Source organism: Mus caroli, unplaced genomic scaffold (assembly GCF_978045245.1).
Source record: "Mus caroli unplaced genomic scaffold, Mus_caroli_1 scaffold_13, whole genome shotgun sequence".
NCBI classification, from domain to species: Eukaryota; Metazoa; Chordata; class Mammalia; order Rodentia; family Muridae; genus Mus; species Mus caroli.
Genome location: NW_028227268.1, coordinates 73,389,686 through 73,407,769, shown reverse-complemented (window position 1 = coordinate 73,407,769; position 18,084 = coordinate 73,389,686). Strand labels below are relative to the sequence as shown.

Genomic DNA, 18,084 nt, shown 5'->3' with positions numbered 1-18,084 from the left:
AGACCCTTTATTTTTAAATAGTCATGTTTTCGTCAATAATATAGCACTTCTTTTCTCTTATTTATCAGTAAGTTGCTACACCCTTAGCCCCACCCTGCAAATACTGAGGACACTATCCTACTTTTTAAGAAATCAGCTTAGGCTTACTTTTCCGTCTTGAAGAATATTGCACAGCCATCAACATGCTTCCGTTCTTGTTCAGACATAGTCCGAGCTCGAGACTTTGGACTAAAGAATCCATTATAGCCACGTTCTTTCAGTTCTACCAGAAAAAAACTGTAATACTGCTCTGTTTCAACTTCCTGAAAAATCATAACCAGCAAAGTTACTTCAAAGATAAAGATCTGACCTATACACCCCATATGTATAGCCTGAAGTAATATTTTTCAACAGACCAAGTTATAGATTAAAGAATGGAACATCTTCAAAATGTAATTTATCTAAAACTAAAGACTTTACTGTATCAGTTGCCAATGCTAGTTCTTTATAGACTAGAAGCAAAATGAAAGCATAGAGCTGGAGAGATAGATGGCTCTGGTTTAGAACACTGACTGCTCTTCCAGAGGTCCTGAGTTCAATTCCCAGCAACCACATGGTGGCTCATGATCATCTGTAATGGGATCCGATGTCCTCTTCTGGTGTGTCTGAAGACAGTGAAAGTGTACTCATATTTATAAAATAAACAAATAAATAGTTCCTTTAAAAAAAGAAAGACATGTTCACCTACACATGTATATTCATGTCTTAGAGCTGATGGAACAAGGACCACACAAGAAGGAACTGCAGATGTCACAGATTGTAATTCTAGACCCAGAAAAAGAAAGCAAACTGACCAACACTGTATTACTTATTGTAAGATTTGGGCAAAAAAGCCTAGTTACTGTGCAGACAGTCCAATCTTTTCCCACTTCACCATAATTTCCTAGTAACAGTGCTGGTAAAGTGAGAATATATCGAGACAATGGCACAACTTCAGTAACTTTGCCACCCAATTCCAATGCAGTACAAAGGAACACTGGACAAGGGAGGGAAGGTCCTACCAATGAATGTTTAAAACCTAACTGAACCCATTTGTTTTATTTGACACCACAGAAGGATGCACAGCAGGACAGTTGACTTTTCTCACAATCACCCAAACCAGAAAAAGCCAGGATTTTAAGGGCCGCTGAAGCTGGCATTTCAAATATATCAGCATAATATATTCAAGTGTAATTGCTTCTTATTTTGTCCTGGTTTGGAGGGTCATGTAACTTAAGAGTCTTCTATATGTCTTACCTGAAGACTTATAATATCAGCATTGCAGCTCAAAATTTCTTGAATAATGGCCTTTTTCCTGTAGTCCCAATTTAGTGCCCATGATGGACAGTAGCCGTATAACTGCCGGGTCGCATATTTATCACAAAGAACATTATAGCACATGACAGAAAACAAGGCTGTAGGAAAGATAACTTATTCACACACGTGGCAGAAAAAACAACCATATTTATTTCAGCAATAGTCCTCACTATGTTAAGTCAGACTTAACCACTCAACATACAGTCACTGAAAAGCTATTACTCAAGAAAAATAAATGATGTAAAGGTAGATGAACCAAATAGGATACAATGTGCTTATTATCTATAGAACCTAAAAACTGGACAAACCAAGACTCCTTATTTCTTCTATGCCACTAACTGTAAATGCAGAATACAGAAACTTGACACGCAGTTTCCTTAACAGGCTCCCCAATTTTCTTTTCCCTATAGACTAACTGCAGACTAGCTTGGAGACTGTATGTGAGTTTGGCTTCAGAACACTAAAACAGAATGAGTAAGTAACAGCAAATCACAGGGGTTACTTCTGGCTTCTTGGGGCAGGCAAAAGTCTTTCATAATAATCTATAGAACAGCACTCTCTTAGACACATAGACTAAGAAATATTTTATTTCTAAGAAAATTTTGTCTTGGCTACAAGAGGAATGGCAATGGTAGACTGGGCTGACACAGGGCTACAACAAAAGCCCAAACAATTTAACTATCTATGAAGTAAAATAATGCAAAGTGCCATGAAACAAAGTAGCCTGTGTCTTAATCCACTCACAAGGTCAGGCACGTCATCAGCCAAATGCTGTTAAACAGACTCTGAGAACTAAACTCTTCCCATAAAACTCAGGTTGAAAAGACAGTAAAGGCCATCAGTTCCACTTCCCTCTCATGTAAGAAAGCTATCGTTCATTTCCCTACTATTAAGCACCTTTAGAACCATCAGCACATGGAAACCTCCAATGGAGAAAGATGGGACTCTGACTGATACAAAAGGTCAAGAGCCGGAGGTGGCTAAGTTTTCTCTTATAGGGGCTGACTTGGACAGGTACCGTGGGATATTTAGCTGTGTCCCTGACTTCAATCCTATTTCTCCATATTGTATTTCTCCCAGGTTTGACAATCAGAATGGCCAAGAGTGACTGATACATGTCTGTAGGGGGTGGTTCTGATGCTCTGAATGGCAAGTAATGCTGAGGGTCCTGTTCCCCAATTGGTTCTTGATCAATCAATAAAGATGCTAGCAGCCAATGGCTGGGCAGAAGAGGCGGCGCTTCCAGTTACCCACAGGCAGGCTAGCAGTGGCCAGAAGAGGAAAGGCATTCAGGACTCATATTTCATTCGGTAGGACAAAGAGCCACCAGCTATGTGAGATCTTGGGTGGAGTGGCCATTGGCCCCTTCCCCAACTGAGCCTGGGATAGCAGGCAGGAGACTAGAAACATAACTAAGCTGAGGGCAGATTTAGGGTGCTGAGCAAGGAGTAAACAACTGGGCAACTAAGCTGAGGGAAGAATTAGAGGTGTTGAACTGGGAGTAAAGATAAGGGCATGTTAGCCGCGAGAGGCTTAGAAGTGTCCAGCCACTGAGCTAAAAAAAGCACAGTAAAAATAAGCTTGTGTGTGTGTGTGTCTTTCATCTGCGATCCAGGGTGACTCCTGGAGTATGCACATGTGTCCAACCAGGAGTACGTAGCGGTGTAGCAAAAACTCTACACATGTCCTCCAAAGACAAATTGCTTCCTGGTTAAGAAGCAATGCACTACAGAACTAAATCTTTATCATTATTTCCCGAATCTAATCAACTTATAAAAACCTTTAAATCAACCTTAAATATTGTTCATAATTTGAAGCACTGTCAACAATACTTTTAGGTTTATCAAGACCTGATAAAAAAAATTATTTTTAAAAAACAGGGCTACCGCCGGGCGGTGGTAGCACACGCCTTTAATCCCAGCACTTGGGAGGCAGAGGCAGGCGGATTTCTGAGTTCGAGGCCAGCCTGGTCTACAGAGTGAGTTCCAGGACAGCCAGGGCTACACAGAGAAACCCTGTCTCAAAAAAACCAAAAAAAAAAAAAAAAAAAAAACAGGGCTACCAACCTGTTGGCCTTGTTCTGTCTGGTTCTTGTAACATGATCCAAGATCTTGGAGGTGGTTGTTCTGTTGAAACTGGGTATATATGTATATAGAAAAAATAATAATAATTAGGTGATATCCTTACATGTTTTCCTAATAAAAAGTCTAAACAAACAGCCACTTACTTCTTTTTGCAGTACCTGACAAATTATCGAGCAAGTAGTTCAGTAGCCTTCTTGTTCCATCTGGCTCCAGACAGAGGTTCAATATATCCTGGGTAAGCGGATTTCCTGGGGAAAATTTAAGTAGATAAACTAAGATAATAAAGTGTTTCAAACTTAGAAAAGGAAGTAAATATAATCACCTAACACCACAAAAAATACTATTACAACAATGTTACACTATAGTTCCTAATAACTTACCAAATAAAAATGTCGCTTTTGAAAATTTTATATAAAAAAATAAAATAAAACGTTGCACTTTTAAAAAGGTTTATTTTTTGTTTTATGTGGATGGGTATTTCCCCTGCACTTATATCTGGGCATCACATGCATGCCTGGTACCTTTGGAGGCCAGGAAAATGGGGTTGGATCCCCTGGGACTGCAGTTACAGGCTGTGTGTGAGGGGCCATGTGGGTGCTGAGAATTGAACCTGAAAGAAGAGCCAGTACTCTTAACCATTGAGCCATGTCTCCAGCCTCAAATTTTGCACTGTACACAAAAGTTCATAAAGATTATTAATGGATTGTTAATAAAGAAGTACTTTGTACTGATTCTGAACTGGAAGAATATACGAGAGGCTTTCTCTAACATTCAATGGACTTGAACCATTTACAAAGTTGATGGCTGCTAAAAATTATTACATATACACAAGTATTTTTATTTGTTGAACAGTTTTATGATACAGTAAATGAGCTTATGAGAACATTACCTGACCCTATAATTATCTTTCAGAAGTATGAAAGTAACTCTTCGAGACTTTACCCAGAAGCCTTTGCTTTAGGAGACAGCTCTCTGCCCACACCTGCCCAGACTGACGAAGAACCAATCACATTACAAAACATGCCCACGTCTTGACACCCTTTAAAAATCGGACTTTTGACTCCTTCTGGCCTAAACCACTTCATAATAGTTCCCACTGCCTTTCTCCTTCCCACTTCTAATACTAAGTACCTATAAGTCAACTTCTTTTTTAAAAAGAAACCCTCAAAAACGTAATTTTTAGTATCAGAACCAAATCAAATATTTCTATTTACTGGGGAAATTTTCTTTCTTATTTTATGGGAACTATATGCTGATTATAAGAAACATATAAACATAAAGGAAAAGTTGTTTACGGCACGATGAGAAAGCATAGCACAAGTAACGTGGCCCCGAGCCGAAGCAAAGAAAGCAGACAGGCCAGGAGCCAAAGGACCCAAAGACATGGGCTGCCTGAGGGTGACAGTGACAGGAACCCACCCACAGCACAGGCAAAGCAATAACGCCCAGGACAGCACTGCCACCCAAGCATACCATAGCTTCTTTTAAACTGTAAGAAAAAAAAAAATGAAATCCTACCTTTCAGGCTTAAAGTCTGCAACTGAAACAGTTTTCCCAGCTCAAAAGGTAGAACTCGTAACTGGTTGTAATTTAAATGGAGCTCCCTATTGATAATAAAAATTCCAGGAAGTCAGAAGACATGTTAATTAATCTTAACAGAAAAATCAACAATATTTTCTAGGAAAATCTGTACCTAAGAATGACAGAGTTTTACACATCATATTCCAATATCTAGCCTTGGCTTTTCTCAAACTCTATATAGTTAAAAATAAACAACAGAACTGTCACGACAACACTTTTGGTAAAATACAGGGGGAAAAAATTACTATAAAAGAAATAGCCGGGTGGTGGCGCACACCTTTAATCCCAGCACTCGGGAGGCAGAGGCAGGCGGATTTCTGAGTTCAAGGCCAGCCTGGTCTACAGAGGGAGTTCCAGGACAGTCAGGGCTACACAGAGAAACCCTGTCTCGAAAAACCAAAAAAGTATGATGAAAGCTTTAATTTTTACAAGTTACTGAATGCATGGATACTTCATTATAGGCAGCCTCAGGGCTAGGAACCCACACGAAATAGAAGGGAAAAAGAAAGCAAGCACATCCAGCCCCACTGCCCAACGGCGGAGGCGATGTGATTAGCTGCTGTGCGTCTCTGCATCACGGCTTTGCCAGCGTGGTGGGCTGTAGCCCCTCGATCCATGATCTAATGAGGTAGTTTTTCCTTTAGGTTTATTTCTTGTCAAGTTTTTGGATACAGCAACAAAAAAAGCAGTTAACACGCTGCCACGGTGAGAACTGCTGAGTGAGCTTAACAACGGCTGCAGTTATATTTACCAAACTTACAAGATTTTCAGTTTAAAAGTAAAAACTATACAAGCAAGAGATTATTTTAATGTTTCTTACAACCACATTAAAATTTCACAGGAATCTTCAAGGAAAAAAAAGTCAACCAAACACTGGACATCGCCTGAGACACTGTCGCTTCCCTGTTGTTCATACTTTTGTTTATCTAATCACAGTTTCCATGGGAATGACCTCTACCATCTCTGTCTCTTGATACAAATCTTGGTTACTTCTTTGGATAAGAAAAACAAGATCTGAGTAGCGGGTTTCTTTCTCACATACACTACGCAGAAAGAAGGTTCTGTACACCAGTTTGTTTCCAAGGATTAAAAAGTCATAGTAAAAGCCGGGCGTGGTGGCGCACGCCTTTAATCCCAGCACTCGGGAGGCAGAGGCAGGCGGATTTCTGAGTTCGAGGCCAGCCTGGTCTACAAAGTGAGTTCCAGGACAGCCAAGGCTATACAGAGAAACCCTGTCTCGAAAAAACAAAAAAAAACAAACAAACAAAAAAAAGTCATAGTAAGTCTGGCAGTAGCTCGCACGCCTTTTGTACCAGCACTCAGGAGGCAGAGGCAGGGAGATCTCTGTGAGTTCAAGGCCAGCCTGGTCTACAGAGCAAGTTCCAGGACAGCCAGGGCTACACAGAAAAACCTTGTCTCAAAAAACAGAAACAAAACAAATAAATCAAACTAGCAAAAAAGTCATAGTAAATACTCAGTAACTGAGCCAAGTAAAGCTGTACTGAGCCGGATAAAAACTTCTGTATGTCTTTACTCCTTATATTAAAAGGTAGCAGAGAAGCCATGGAAACCACCATGCTCTGAGCCAGTACACTGGGTTTGGATTTATACAGATCTTCTTCAAACAAAACCTTCAAAAGATTTTTTTTTTAAAGAAAAAAGAATTACTTATTTATTTTATGTATACAAGCACACTGTAGTTGTCCTCAGACACACCAGAAGAGGGCATCAGATCCCATTACAGAAGGTTGTGAGCCACCATGTGGTTGCTGGGAATTGAACCCAGAACCTCGAGAAGAACAGTCACTGCTCTAAACCACTGAGCCATCTCTCCCACTGAGCCATCTCTCCAGCCCCTCAAAGGTTTAAAAAAAACAAAACAAAGAAGAAAACCAGCAATTATCATTTGCTGAATCTTCATGCTGGACCAGGTGCATTGCTTTTTACTCACCATTGCCAACATCCCTAACCTCTGGCTAAGAAGCCCGTTCAAGATCACTTAGTTTACATATGGCAAAGTAAATCTCTCAAAGGAACTGCATCACTATAAATTCTACCCATAAGACTATAGGCTTCCAAGCACAGTAACCAAGTCTAGCTTTGTTCATGCCAAGGCTTTCCTACTATGGACCCATATGAGTACATATGTCTGTGGGCCACAGATAAGGACATTAAACAACAGTGCCTTAGAGTTATTTATCTCTATACTGTTTACAATGTTTTGATTCAAAAATAAAATATGTAACACAAAATATATACCATGCTAATAAAAACTAAGCAACGGACCGACCTGACTTTTATCTCTGGACAGTCAATTCTTACCAAAAAACTTAAAAAAACAAAACTAAGCCTCATAGTCATGCCTCCTTTCCTCAAATATAAAATGGCTTTATTTCCTAACGATATATTTGCTCCCTCCCTTTTGTTTCAGAGGAACCTAAAAGTCCAATACTGAATCTTCATACCTGAGTGATACCATGTTTCCGAGTTCTGCCGGTAAACTCTGGATTTGATTATGGGACAGGTCCAGATATACCAGATTGTGAAGCTTGGCAATGTCTGAAGGAATACAGGACAGGGAATTGTCACTCAGATGCAAAGCTGTCAAGTGAGTAAGTGACCACAAAGATGAGCTTAAGCTTCTTACTTTTCCTGCAAGACAAGAAGAGGGGGTAGGGGAAGGATTAGATAGAGTGGCTGCCAAAATTGGTTCCATGTAGTAAATAAAAGTCAGATGGTTTAACTAGGTACTTAAATTACTATTTTAAAAGGTTTGAGAAGGCTTAACAAGATTCTTATCCATTCTAGAACAATTCACAATGCACTAAATGATTAACTCTAACTAGCAGAATGAAGCTAAAATTTAAACCTTTAAAGCAAAGTGTCAATACTTGAAACTATTTTCATTTTAAGAGCACACTGGAAAAAAATATCCTTTAAATGACCTCAGGTATGGTAAACAAAACTATGAATAATCTAAAGCAATAAATCTAGAATTTGGATACTATAAAAGATCTGCCTTTATGTAACACAAAATTACATAATGTCTGAAAACTGTTCATCCTATACACAAGAAAATAAAAATTTTACCTTTAAAAAATAAAGGAAGCTAAGATATTCTCAGATTAGTTGAGATTGGGGGCAAATTATTCAAGTAATAACTACATCATATAAGACAACAATATCTGTGTCATGTTGGAGCCTTTGAGGCAGTGAAGCCCAGTGTAGTGGTACAAACCTTTAATTCTTGCACTGGGAGTCAAAAGCAAGCTGCTCTTCTGGGAGTTCCAGATAAGCTTGGTCTACACAGTGAGAGCTTGTCTCCCAAAACAAACCCCAACCCCCAAAAAAGAAAGTAACAAAACAACAACAAAACCAAAGCAACAATAAAAAAGAAAATCTGTACTATTAATATACAAGTGAAAATATTTGCCCTGAAACATTTCAGATACCTAGCCAAGCAATAGACACAGTGCTCTGTAACTAAAAAATACAGCCTTCTTTCAATACAGTATTGAAATTAGGAATTCCTTGATTAAGGTCAATAGTTTCTACAATACATACGAACTTTCTCTATAATCTCCTCAATGGTTCAGGCATAGTTTGAGAGAGAATGAAACAAACAGGTGAAGTGGAAATATACCAGTCTTTGAGAACTGATTACAGCCTGGTGGCTGAAAACACAACCCCAAGGACTTTTACTTCTAGTCAGGATCGGGTAAGAAAGCCTGAATTTGTTATCCTACAGAAGACACCAACCAGGGTAGCAGTTACCCAGGAGGCATGGGAAACAAACATGGTGGTCTGTACAGTTTTCTCAGTTTACTTGCTGGGTAGTATTTGCAAAAAAATAAACAGGGCAGGGGGCAATCCCAGTTAGAGCAAGTAAGCTCCTGAGCTCTGGGAACTGACACTGTGGTGGTGGGAATTCAAAAACCAGTTCAGAGGAGAGAAACGGGCAGAATGGTCTGGATATGGAGGTTTCCCTTAACCACTAAATGTGACAAACTGCCCGAACCAGAGGAGGCCATGCTGTTCCCAAATGCTGATGGGAGAACAAAATCCTTTCAACTCAGAGGACATAGGGTCAACATTCAACTCCAGACTAATAACTGCTCTGGTCGTACCTGGAAAGCTTAAGATCAAACCAAAGAGTCAGACTGTTTTCCAGTACCTTCACTGCACCCCTGAGCAATGCCCAAGGTTAGCCGGAGGACTCTTCCAACATGCAGCCCCTGAAGAAAAGCCTCAGCTTCTGGCACCAGAGAGACAATCAGCAAGCACAGAAATCAGCAGGAAAGCAAAAATTCATATAGCGAAAAACTAACCAAAACTAAGACAAGTAGCAACTATGCTGAGATAGAATTGACAGCCCAAACACCAAAACTGAACTTGTAGAATTTTGCACTTACATCAAGATGCAGCAGGGGTGGGGTGGGGTGGGGGGAGGGCCAAGATGAGACTAACAGTATATTAGACACTGAAGATGGCCTAGTCAGCCATCAGTGGAAAGAGAGGCCCATTGGTCGTGCAAACTTTATGCCTCAGTACAGGGGAACGCCAGGGCCAAGAAGGGGGCGGGGGTATGTGGGAGACTTTTGGGATAGCATTGGAAATGTAAATGAAATAAATACCTAATTAAAAAAATAAATTAAAAAAATCTAACAATAAAAAAAAGAAAATCAATGGATTAGAAAGCAGGACAAGAAAAAAACTAGACAAAAAAGGGAAACACATTGGGAAAAGAAAAACACGGCACTTAAGTAATGTCTGGGACAACTTTTAAAAGAAGCATCTGTAATTGGAGACTCCAAATAGGGATGCTGGAAGCAGAAAAACAAATTAAGAAATAAGAGGTACAACTGGGTAACCATATACAAAAGAATGAAGACAGGGTGCTGCCAAGATGGGTTAGCAGTAAAAGCACTGGTTGCTCTTCCAGAGGACCACAGTTAAATTCCCAGCAACCATAAGGTAGCTCAGAACCATCAAGGGCTCCAGTCCCAGACAACCAGACGCTCTTTTCTGGCCTCTTTGAGCACAGGCAATCTTGTGTCACACAGACATACACACAAGAATACCACCACACACAAAAAAATTTTTTTTTTTTTTTTGGTTTTTCGAGACAGGGTTTCTCTGTGTAGCCCTGGCTGTCCTGGAACTCACTTTGTAGACCAGGCTGGCCTCGAACTCAGAAATCCGCCTGCCTCTGCCTCCCGAGTGCTGGGATTAAAGGCGTGCGCCACCACGCCCGGCTTACAAAAATTTTTAAATGTTTAAAAAAAAAAAAAAAAAGACACTGGCCCGTACTTCACACTAAATACAAAACTGAGAAGCACAAGCAAAAACAACTGAATTGTACTTCATTAAAATTAAAGTCTTTTGAACTAGGCAGGCAGTGGAAGCAAGTACCTTTAATCCTAGAACTTAGAACTTAGGAAGCAGAGGCAGGAGGATCTCTGTGAGTTATAGTCCAGCCCAGTCTACAGAAAGAGTTCTTAGATGGCCAAGGCTACACAAAGAAACCCTGTCTAGAAAGAAAAACCTTTTGTGCTTTAAAGGACAACATTAGAAAGAAAAAAGACAAACTCACAGAAAAGGAGAATATTTGGCAAATCAAAAATATGCAGTCATTTATATTCTTAAAACTCAAGAGAGGCTGGGGGAGCTGGCTCAATGGGTAAAGCACTTAGCAGGCAAGTGTGAGGCCTGAATTCCAATTCACAGAACTTCCATTAAAGACCAGACAGTGAGAGTATAATCTCAGAGCTCTCAGGGAAAGTGAGGCAGGGACAAGAGAACCCTTCAAAGCTCTTAGAAACCTGTAGGCCTGGCAGATGTGGCAAAGAAACAAAGAGGCCCTAACTCAAACCAGGTAAATGATGAACACCAATACCCAAGTTGTCCTCTGACTTCCACACAAGCATAGAGGCCTTTGTGTACTTATAGTCACACAAGCACACACAATTTACAAAATAAAATTAGGAAAAGATCTGAGTACAACTGGAACATGCTTTGTTTATAGTAATTAAGAGGCAGAGGCAACAGAACCACATGGCTGACACCAGCTTGGGCTATACAGTAACTTCCAGGCTACTCAGTGCTCCATAGTGAGATCTCATCTCAAAAACACTCAAAGAAAAAACAAAACAAACAAAAAACAGAATACATATTTCTCCAAAGACGTACAAAAGGCCAATATCCATATGAAAAGAGACCTACAATCACTCTCCATGAGGGAAATGGAAAGGTAGCCCTCAAACCACAATCATGAGCTACTTTTCAAACCCATCGGGATCAATACAACCAGAAAGTATTATTAGTAAATAGAGAAACTCAAACCTTACATGCTGTTAGTGGAAGTGTAAAATGGCTCAGGTACTCACTCAATCAATCAGCATGGCAGTTTCTTAAAAAGTCCAATCGAGAGTTAATGTGTGATAGTTAACTCTTAGTTATATACACAACAGAAATCGACATATATGTCCAGATAAATGATTATACAAGGTTTTAAGTAGACACATCTCTGTGAGTTTGAGGCCAGCCAGGTCTATAGAGCAAGTCTAGGACAGCCAGGGCTACACAGAGAAATCCTGTCTCAAAAAACTTAGAAAACAAAAACAAAAATAAAATGAAACCAAAAAACTCAAAACTGGAAATAATCTAGATGATTCAATGAATAATCTTCTATGACTCAATGAATGAATAGATGTGAATGTTCACTACCATAGAATATTATATGCATATCAGGTATATGTTAGAACAAGGATCAACCATGAAAATATTCGCTCAGTGAAAAAGCTGGTGAATGGCCTTACACACAATGTCCAAAACAGCAAGAACCCACCAAAAAGGAAGAGTAATAGCTGTTGGAAAGGATGCTGAGGAGAAACAGAAATAAGAATGTTAGTAAGAACAGAGTTCCTCTTAGGAAATAATGGAAATGATCTCAAACTGAGATCAACACTACAGAAATCTGTGACTACACAAGGTTGATGCATAAATTGTACTTCAAGCTGTTGTAAGAAAAAGAAAGGGGGGGCTGGTGAGATGGCTCAGTAGGCAAGAGCACCTGACTGCTCTTCTGAAAGTCCAAAGTTCAGATCCCAGCAACCACATGGTGGCTCACAACCACCCGTAATGAGATCTGATGCCCTCTTCTGGTGCGTCTGAAGACAGCTACAGCGTACTCACATATAATAAATAAATAAATAAATAAATAAATAAATAAATAAATCTTAAAAAGAAAAAAAAAAAAAAAGAAAAAAAAGAAAAAGAAAAGGAGCCGGGCATGGTGGCGCACGCCTTTAATCCCAGCACTTGGGAAGTAGGGGCAGGCGGATTTCTGAGTTTGAGGCCAGCCTGGTCTACAAAGTGAGTTCCAGGACAGCCAGGGCTATACAGAGAAACCTTGTCTTGAAAAACCAAAAAAAAAAAAAAAAAAAAAAAAAAAAGGAAGGAAGGAAGGAAAAGAAAGGGAGACAGAATGTTCCTTATGCAAAGAAAACTATAAAGAGTGTGACAGTTAGTCTTGGTTGTCAATTTGATGGAATTCAGGATCACCATGGAATCAAGTCTCTGGACAAGTCTCTGAAGGATTATCTAGATTAGGTTAGCTGAGGTGGGAAGTGGGTGGTACCATTCTGTTTGAGGTCTAGACAGGATAAAAAGGAACAGTGGGGCTCAGCATCACAACCCTCTGCTTTTTGCCTGCTGAAGCAACGTAACCAACAACCTGTCCCCTCCTGACACTGTATGCTCCCTATCCTGAAAGACTGAGAGCCAAAACAAACCCTTCCTTCCTTTAGGTTGCCTTAGTCAGGTAGTTTGACATAGCAGAGAAATAGAACTAATACACCCACAAACACAAAAAGCTCAGTCACTCTACACAGAGGGATGGGACAAGCAGGAAGGGCAAGTTGGGAAGAAGGAAAGGGAGACTATGAATAAAATGTCTTCATGAAGCCCATCACTCTGGACAGTAAACATATACCACTGATGATAAATGAAAGCTCATTATTTCTCTAACCAGACAAATAATTACTTTTAAAAACAACAACAAAAAATTCCCATAAAAAAGAAAATGTATAAAGGCACACAGGATCAAATGGCTGAAACAGTACTCTACCAACTTCACTATATTCCAGCCCCACTGATGGATTCTTTTAGTGCACTGGTGGATTTGATTTCCTAGAATTTGCTAAGGATTTTTATATATGTAAGCTGGAAATACAGACTCTATTTCAAAAAATTATAAACAAGTACTTTGATCTAGAAATTAAAGACATTGAATACTGAAAAAAAATCAATGTAAACTCATTTTAATAGACTAAAAGTCTTATACTAACAGATGCAAACTTGAGCAGTATTTTGACAAAATATCCACTGTAGAGTCTTTAAATCAGTAAATTAAGAACTTGACCTTGAAAAAGAGCTTATGAAAATCTTAGTGGTAAAGGGATACAAGGGCCCTCCAAAAATCAGGAACAAGGCAAGGGTATCCTCTTCTTACTCCCACTTTACACGGTGGAGTCTTAGCCAGGACACTGGGAAGAGGGAATAAATATCTTGGAAGGTAGAAATAAAACTGCCCCATCCACCACTGTCATAATCATGTATGTAAACATTTTACTGAATAAACGAAAATGCCACTATTAAGTGAGGTTTGAAAGTTGTAGGATAATAAGATCACCACCTTTAAAAAGCACTGTATTCCTGAACATCAATAATCAACAACTAGAAATACAAAGAATACAATTTATATTACCCAAATTATGAAAGTTAATAGTAAACCAGACTAAAAAAAATACAACTTATATACAACACAGTAACTGTAAAATGGTGAGGAATGACATGTCCTAAGAATAGCTAAGAGAAGATATGTGAAGTGTACAGCAACTATAAAATTGATGATCACTAAAGAAAGAACCAACACAATGAAGCTGGAGGGCTAGTACTACCTGGCATCAGGATCTATCATACACACACTATGGTGTGGACGCACCTTCTAAAAATCCTATGTTGGAAACTCAATCTTGGCAACAGTGTTGAGAAGCAAGACACGATGTAAGATATATGGGTCACCAGTGTTCTGCCCATGTGTTATAATGGAAACCAATTTATGAAAGTTTGGTCTCTTCTCTCACACACACTCTCTTTTACCTCATGCTTTCATCTACTCTGGCCCTCACCCGATGCAGCCCTTGGATCTCACATCCTCAGTCTCTAGAACAGTGGCTCTCAACCTGAGTCCTGACCCTTTAGGGATGTTAAATGACCTTTTCACAGGGGTCACCTAAGACCATTAAACAAAACAAAACCCACAGGTAATTATATTACAATTCATAACAATAGCAAAATTAGTTATGAAGTAGTAATGAAAATAATTTTATGGCTTGGGGGAGGGGGGCTGGTCATCACAACATTAGGAGCTGTATTAAAGGGCCATAGCATTAGGAAGCCATAAAACAACTTTGAACTGTTTATAAATTATCTAGCCTGTGGTATAGCTTAAAAGGATTAAGACAATAAAGAACCCTAAAATACTCTTTGTACAAGATTTAAACAGACACGTCAACAAAAAGGACAAACAGATGGTTAAGTCATACTGAAAGATGCTCAGTATCAGCAGTAATTAAAAAAAAAAAAAGAATTAAAGCCACAATTTGATAGCACTACAAGTCAGAGAGTAAGTCCTAAACATTCACTACATGCTACTGCCCTGGGGGTGTAGGCCAGAGTCATCTAGTAAAGCTGGGAGGGAAGGTGGGAGGGAGGGAAGGAACTATTTCAAAACAGTTTTAAGAGCCTCATGTTTAAAACTACACTACCATTTGACAAAAGATATTTACCCCAAAGAAATAAAAGCTACACCCACAGCAACAGGATCGTTTACAGTAGCTGTATTTGTCCCACACTGGAGGTGAGGATGAATCTCCGATGGCAAAGTACTTGCTTAGTATGCATGTAGTCCTTCCTGGGTTTGATTCCCAGTACCAACACATACCAGGAGGATAGCGCACGCCTGTGGATGGCCCCAGAATGAAGGACATGGAGACAGATCAGAAATTCAAAGTCATCCTTGGCTACATACAAGTTCAAGGCCAGCTGAGGCTACCCAGAAAACATGTCTACCAGAAAAATAAAACAACAAAAACCATACTGAATGATTTCATTTATGTAAATGCTATAAAACACCAATCTTGTAAGGAGTAAGGAAGAGAAGAGATGCAGCAATGGCACATTAACAAAGAGGGATCACAGGTCCTCAGGAAAGACAGCACTAACAGACACACCTACAGGTCAGAATAGACTGATTACATTATTACAATGTAAAGAAATGCTGATTTTAAGTACTTATTTTTAATTATGTATAAGTGAGTGTATCTGTGTGGATAACGCAGGTGCTGGCAGAGGCCAGAAAATGGTTTCCAATCCCCAGTGACAGGTGTTTTTTTTGAGCTACCTGATGTGGGTGCTAGGAGTGAAATTGGAGGCCCCCTCAAGACTAGCACGTGCTTTTAACCACTCCCACTCCTACGCATGCTGATTTCTGCATGTCAGTTATACTCTGATCAAACTGTGACTACCTTGGTCTGGACACGTCTAACATGCCACAGTTAAGCAGAAACTGTCCTCCAGGGTGATTTAGTGGCTTAAGATAGGCTGAAATTTAAGACTCTTATTCTAGTAAGTGAATTCATTCTAAAGTTCCCAGAATATTTAATTACTGAATATCAGGAGACAGGAAGAAATACTGTTCCCTGCAATCAAAGGGAGCTAAGGGATAATTAATGAACCTACCAAGAAACCAAAACTTATACATTTAGAAAGATTCTGGGTGAAGAAAAATCTAAACATCTAGTTGACATAGTAGGCTAAAGAGGAGCACCTGCTCACTACTGTTCAGTACTTCTCGTCCTACTTGCATACCCCAGGCCCCGCCCCACCCCAAGTCAGTCAGACAATGTAAGAAGTCAACAAAAGACTGTTCCCTAATGCACACATTTCCAGCAGTTCAGTCAACAAACCCTAAAGGACTAGGCATAGTGAACCAAGAAATCAAAGCAACTAACTCATACATTTACAAGGATTTAGGAAAAAGGAAAGTCCACAGCATGACAAAGAATGTCCCTGCTAGCATATAGGATGCACTATTAACCAATTTTGTGCACTTAATAATCAAATAGAATGCCCTATTTGTCATACAAACAAAAAGGCAAAATAACTAGTAGATATAATAAGAATGTAAAACTAATGCAGAAAAAGATTAAGAAAACCATCAAACCACCCTAATTTATGTAAAAAAAAAAAATCTCCAAAGTATCACATATCAAAACTACAAATCCATATACCCCTTTAACTACTATACCCTTATCTATGTGCCCTTAGATATTAGGGCAATATAAAATAATTATGGTATTGTTTGTCAAAAGAACCATTAAAAAAAAAAGTACTACTTTAAAAAAAAAAAACAAAAAAACTCTTCTCGATCCTTTCCAACCTCCGCCTTGGACCCTGCAGCTGGCATGATATTGATGCCTAAGAAGAACCAAACTGCCATCTATGAACTCCTTTTTAAGGAAGCAGTGATGGTTGCCAAGAAAAATACCCATATACCTAAGACTCCAAGCTGTCATATGATAAACAGTCCAACCTTCATGTAATGAAGGCCATGCAGTCTCTCAGGTCTCAAGGCTACATGAAGGAGCAGTTTGCATGGAGACATTTCTATTGGTACCTTACAAACAAGAGCGTCTAGTGTCTCCGACATTACCTTCACCTACTTCTGGAGATTGTACCTGCCACCCTGAGCCACAATCACCCTAAGATTAGCAGGCCTTGCCCCAAAGATCCAAAGGGTAAGTTATCTGCAAGAGGAGAGGTAGACAAAAATACCTACAGAAGGAGTGCTGTGTCTCCTGGGGCTGACAAGAAAAGCTGAGGCTGGGGTTGGCTCAGCAACTGAATTCCAGTTTAGAGATGGTTTTGGTAGTGGACATAATCAGCCATCTCAGTGAAACTGGAGATTATGTTGTATTGAGTAAGTGAAAAAACAAAAACAAAAAACCCCACAGTGGGCTGGTGAGATGGCTCAGCGGGTAAGAGCACCCGACTGCTCTTCCGAAGGTCCGGAGTTCAAATCCCAGCAACCACATGGTGGCTTACAACCATCCATAAGGAGATCTGACTCCCTCTTCTGGAGTGTCTGAAGACAGCTACAGTGTACTTACATATAATAAATAAATAAATCTAAAAAAAAAGAAAACAAACAAAAAAAAATTAAAAAAAAAACCCACAGTAATGAAATATACCTATAACATAATTTTATATCAAAAAAGAGGCATAGAACAACTTATTTGTCTATGTGTTTGCTGTGTAACACACTGAGAACAGTGAAAAACAGACTTTTGTGGTGTACCTTTTAAAAAATAATTTTTGTGTGTTCCCTTTCCTAAACTGCCCTCAATCTCAGTTCTACTTGGCTTATATCACCATCTCAGTACACTGCTAGCCTAAGATGCTTTCTTTAATCCTGCCAGGCTAGTAAAACCTTCTTAAAGATAACACTTCAAGCATTTCTGTTCTGTATTTATCATAGTTTCTTAACTACCTTGTCAGGGACTCCTATAGTTTGTAAGATTCTGGAAATCTTTACACATAATCACCTACTCATTGGTTCATAAAAAACCAAGAATGAATGAATGGCGGTACATAATTCCTAGCAAGCAAATGATGACTTAGAACTTCTCCTACGTTAGCCTGACCACTCTTAGCTTCTGGAAAACAAGCACTGGACGGAGCGCAGGAACCTCCTACGCTGACTACATAATGAAAGCTACCTGATTCTCAAGCTAGACTTAATAATTATCCAAAAGAGCTTCATATAATATTCTTTTTAAAAATCATAAAAAAATTGATTCAGAATTTTAGTCAGGGTCTATTATTCTCCATAGAAAAGTAAATCTAAATAAAGCGTACTCAATAAACGCAAATGTTACAGAAGGCCACACATGGAAGGTAATATGTGGCCTACAGGGCAAGAAGACACCTGCTTCAAAAGTCTTTCAATGAGCACCAGTAA

At 39.3% G+C, this 18,084-nt stretch overlaps 1 protein-coding gene and 1 pseudogene across 2 annotated transcripts in view; one reads left to right on the top strand and one right to left on the bottom strand.

The window, feature by feature from the left end:
• Positions 1-18,084, bottom strand: part of Cnot6 (CCR4-NOT transcription complex subunit 6) — a 40,864-nt gene that overhangs the window by 8,455 nt on the left and 14,325 nt on the right. The window contains exons 3-8 of one of the 2 annotated variants that reach the window (XM_021177136.2): positions 7,466-7,652; positions 4,938-5,023; positions 3,563-3,667; positions 3,402-3,470; positions 1,276-1,433; positions 148-302 (exon numbers count right to left, since the gene is read on the bottom strand). In XM_021177136.2, coding sequence (XP_021032795.1) covers positions 148-302; positions 1,276-1,433; positions 3,402-3,470; positions 3,563-3,667; positions 4,938-5,023; positions 7,466-7,652 — 760 coding nt within the window. The remainder of the gene's footprint in view (positions 1-147; positions 303-1,275; positions 1,434-3,401; positions 3,471-3,562; positions 3,668-4,937; positions 5,024-7,465; positions 7,653-18,084) is intronic. The other variant, XM_021177137.2, reaches the window with a different exon arrangement.
• Positions 16,538-17,020, top strand: LOC110306170 (small ribosomal subunit protein eS10 pseudogene; annotated as a pseudogene).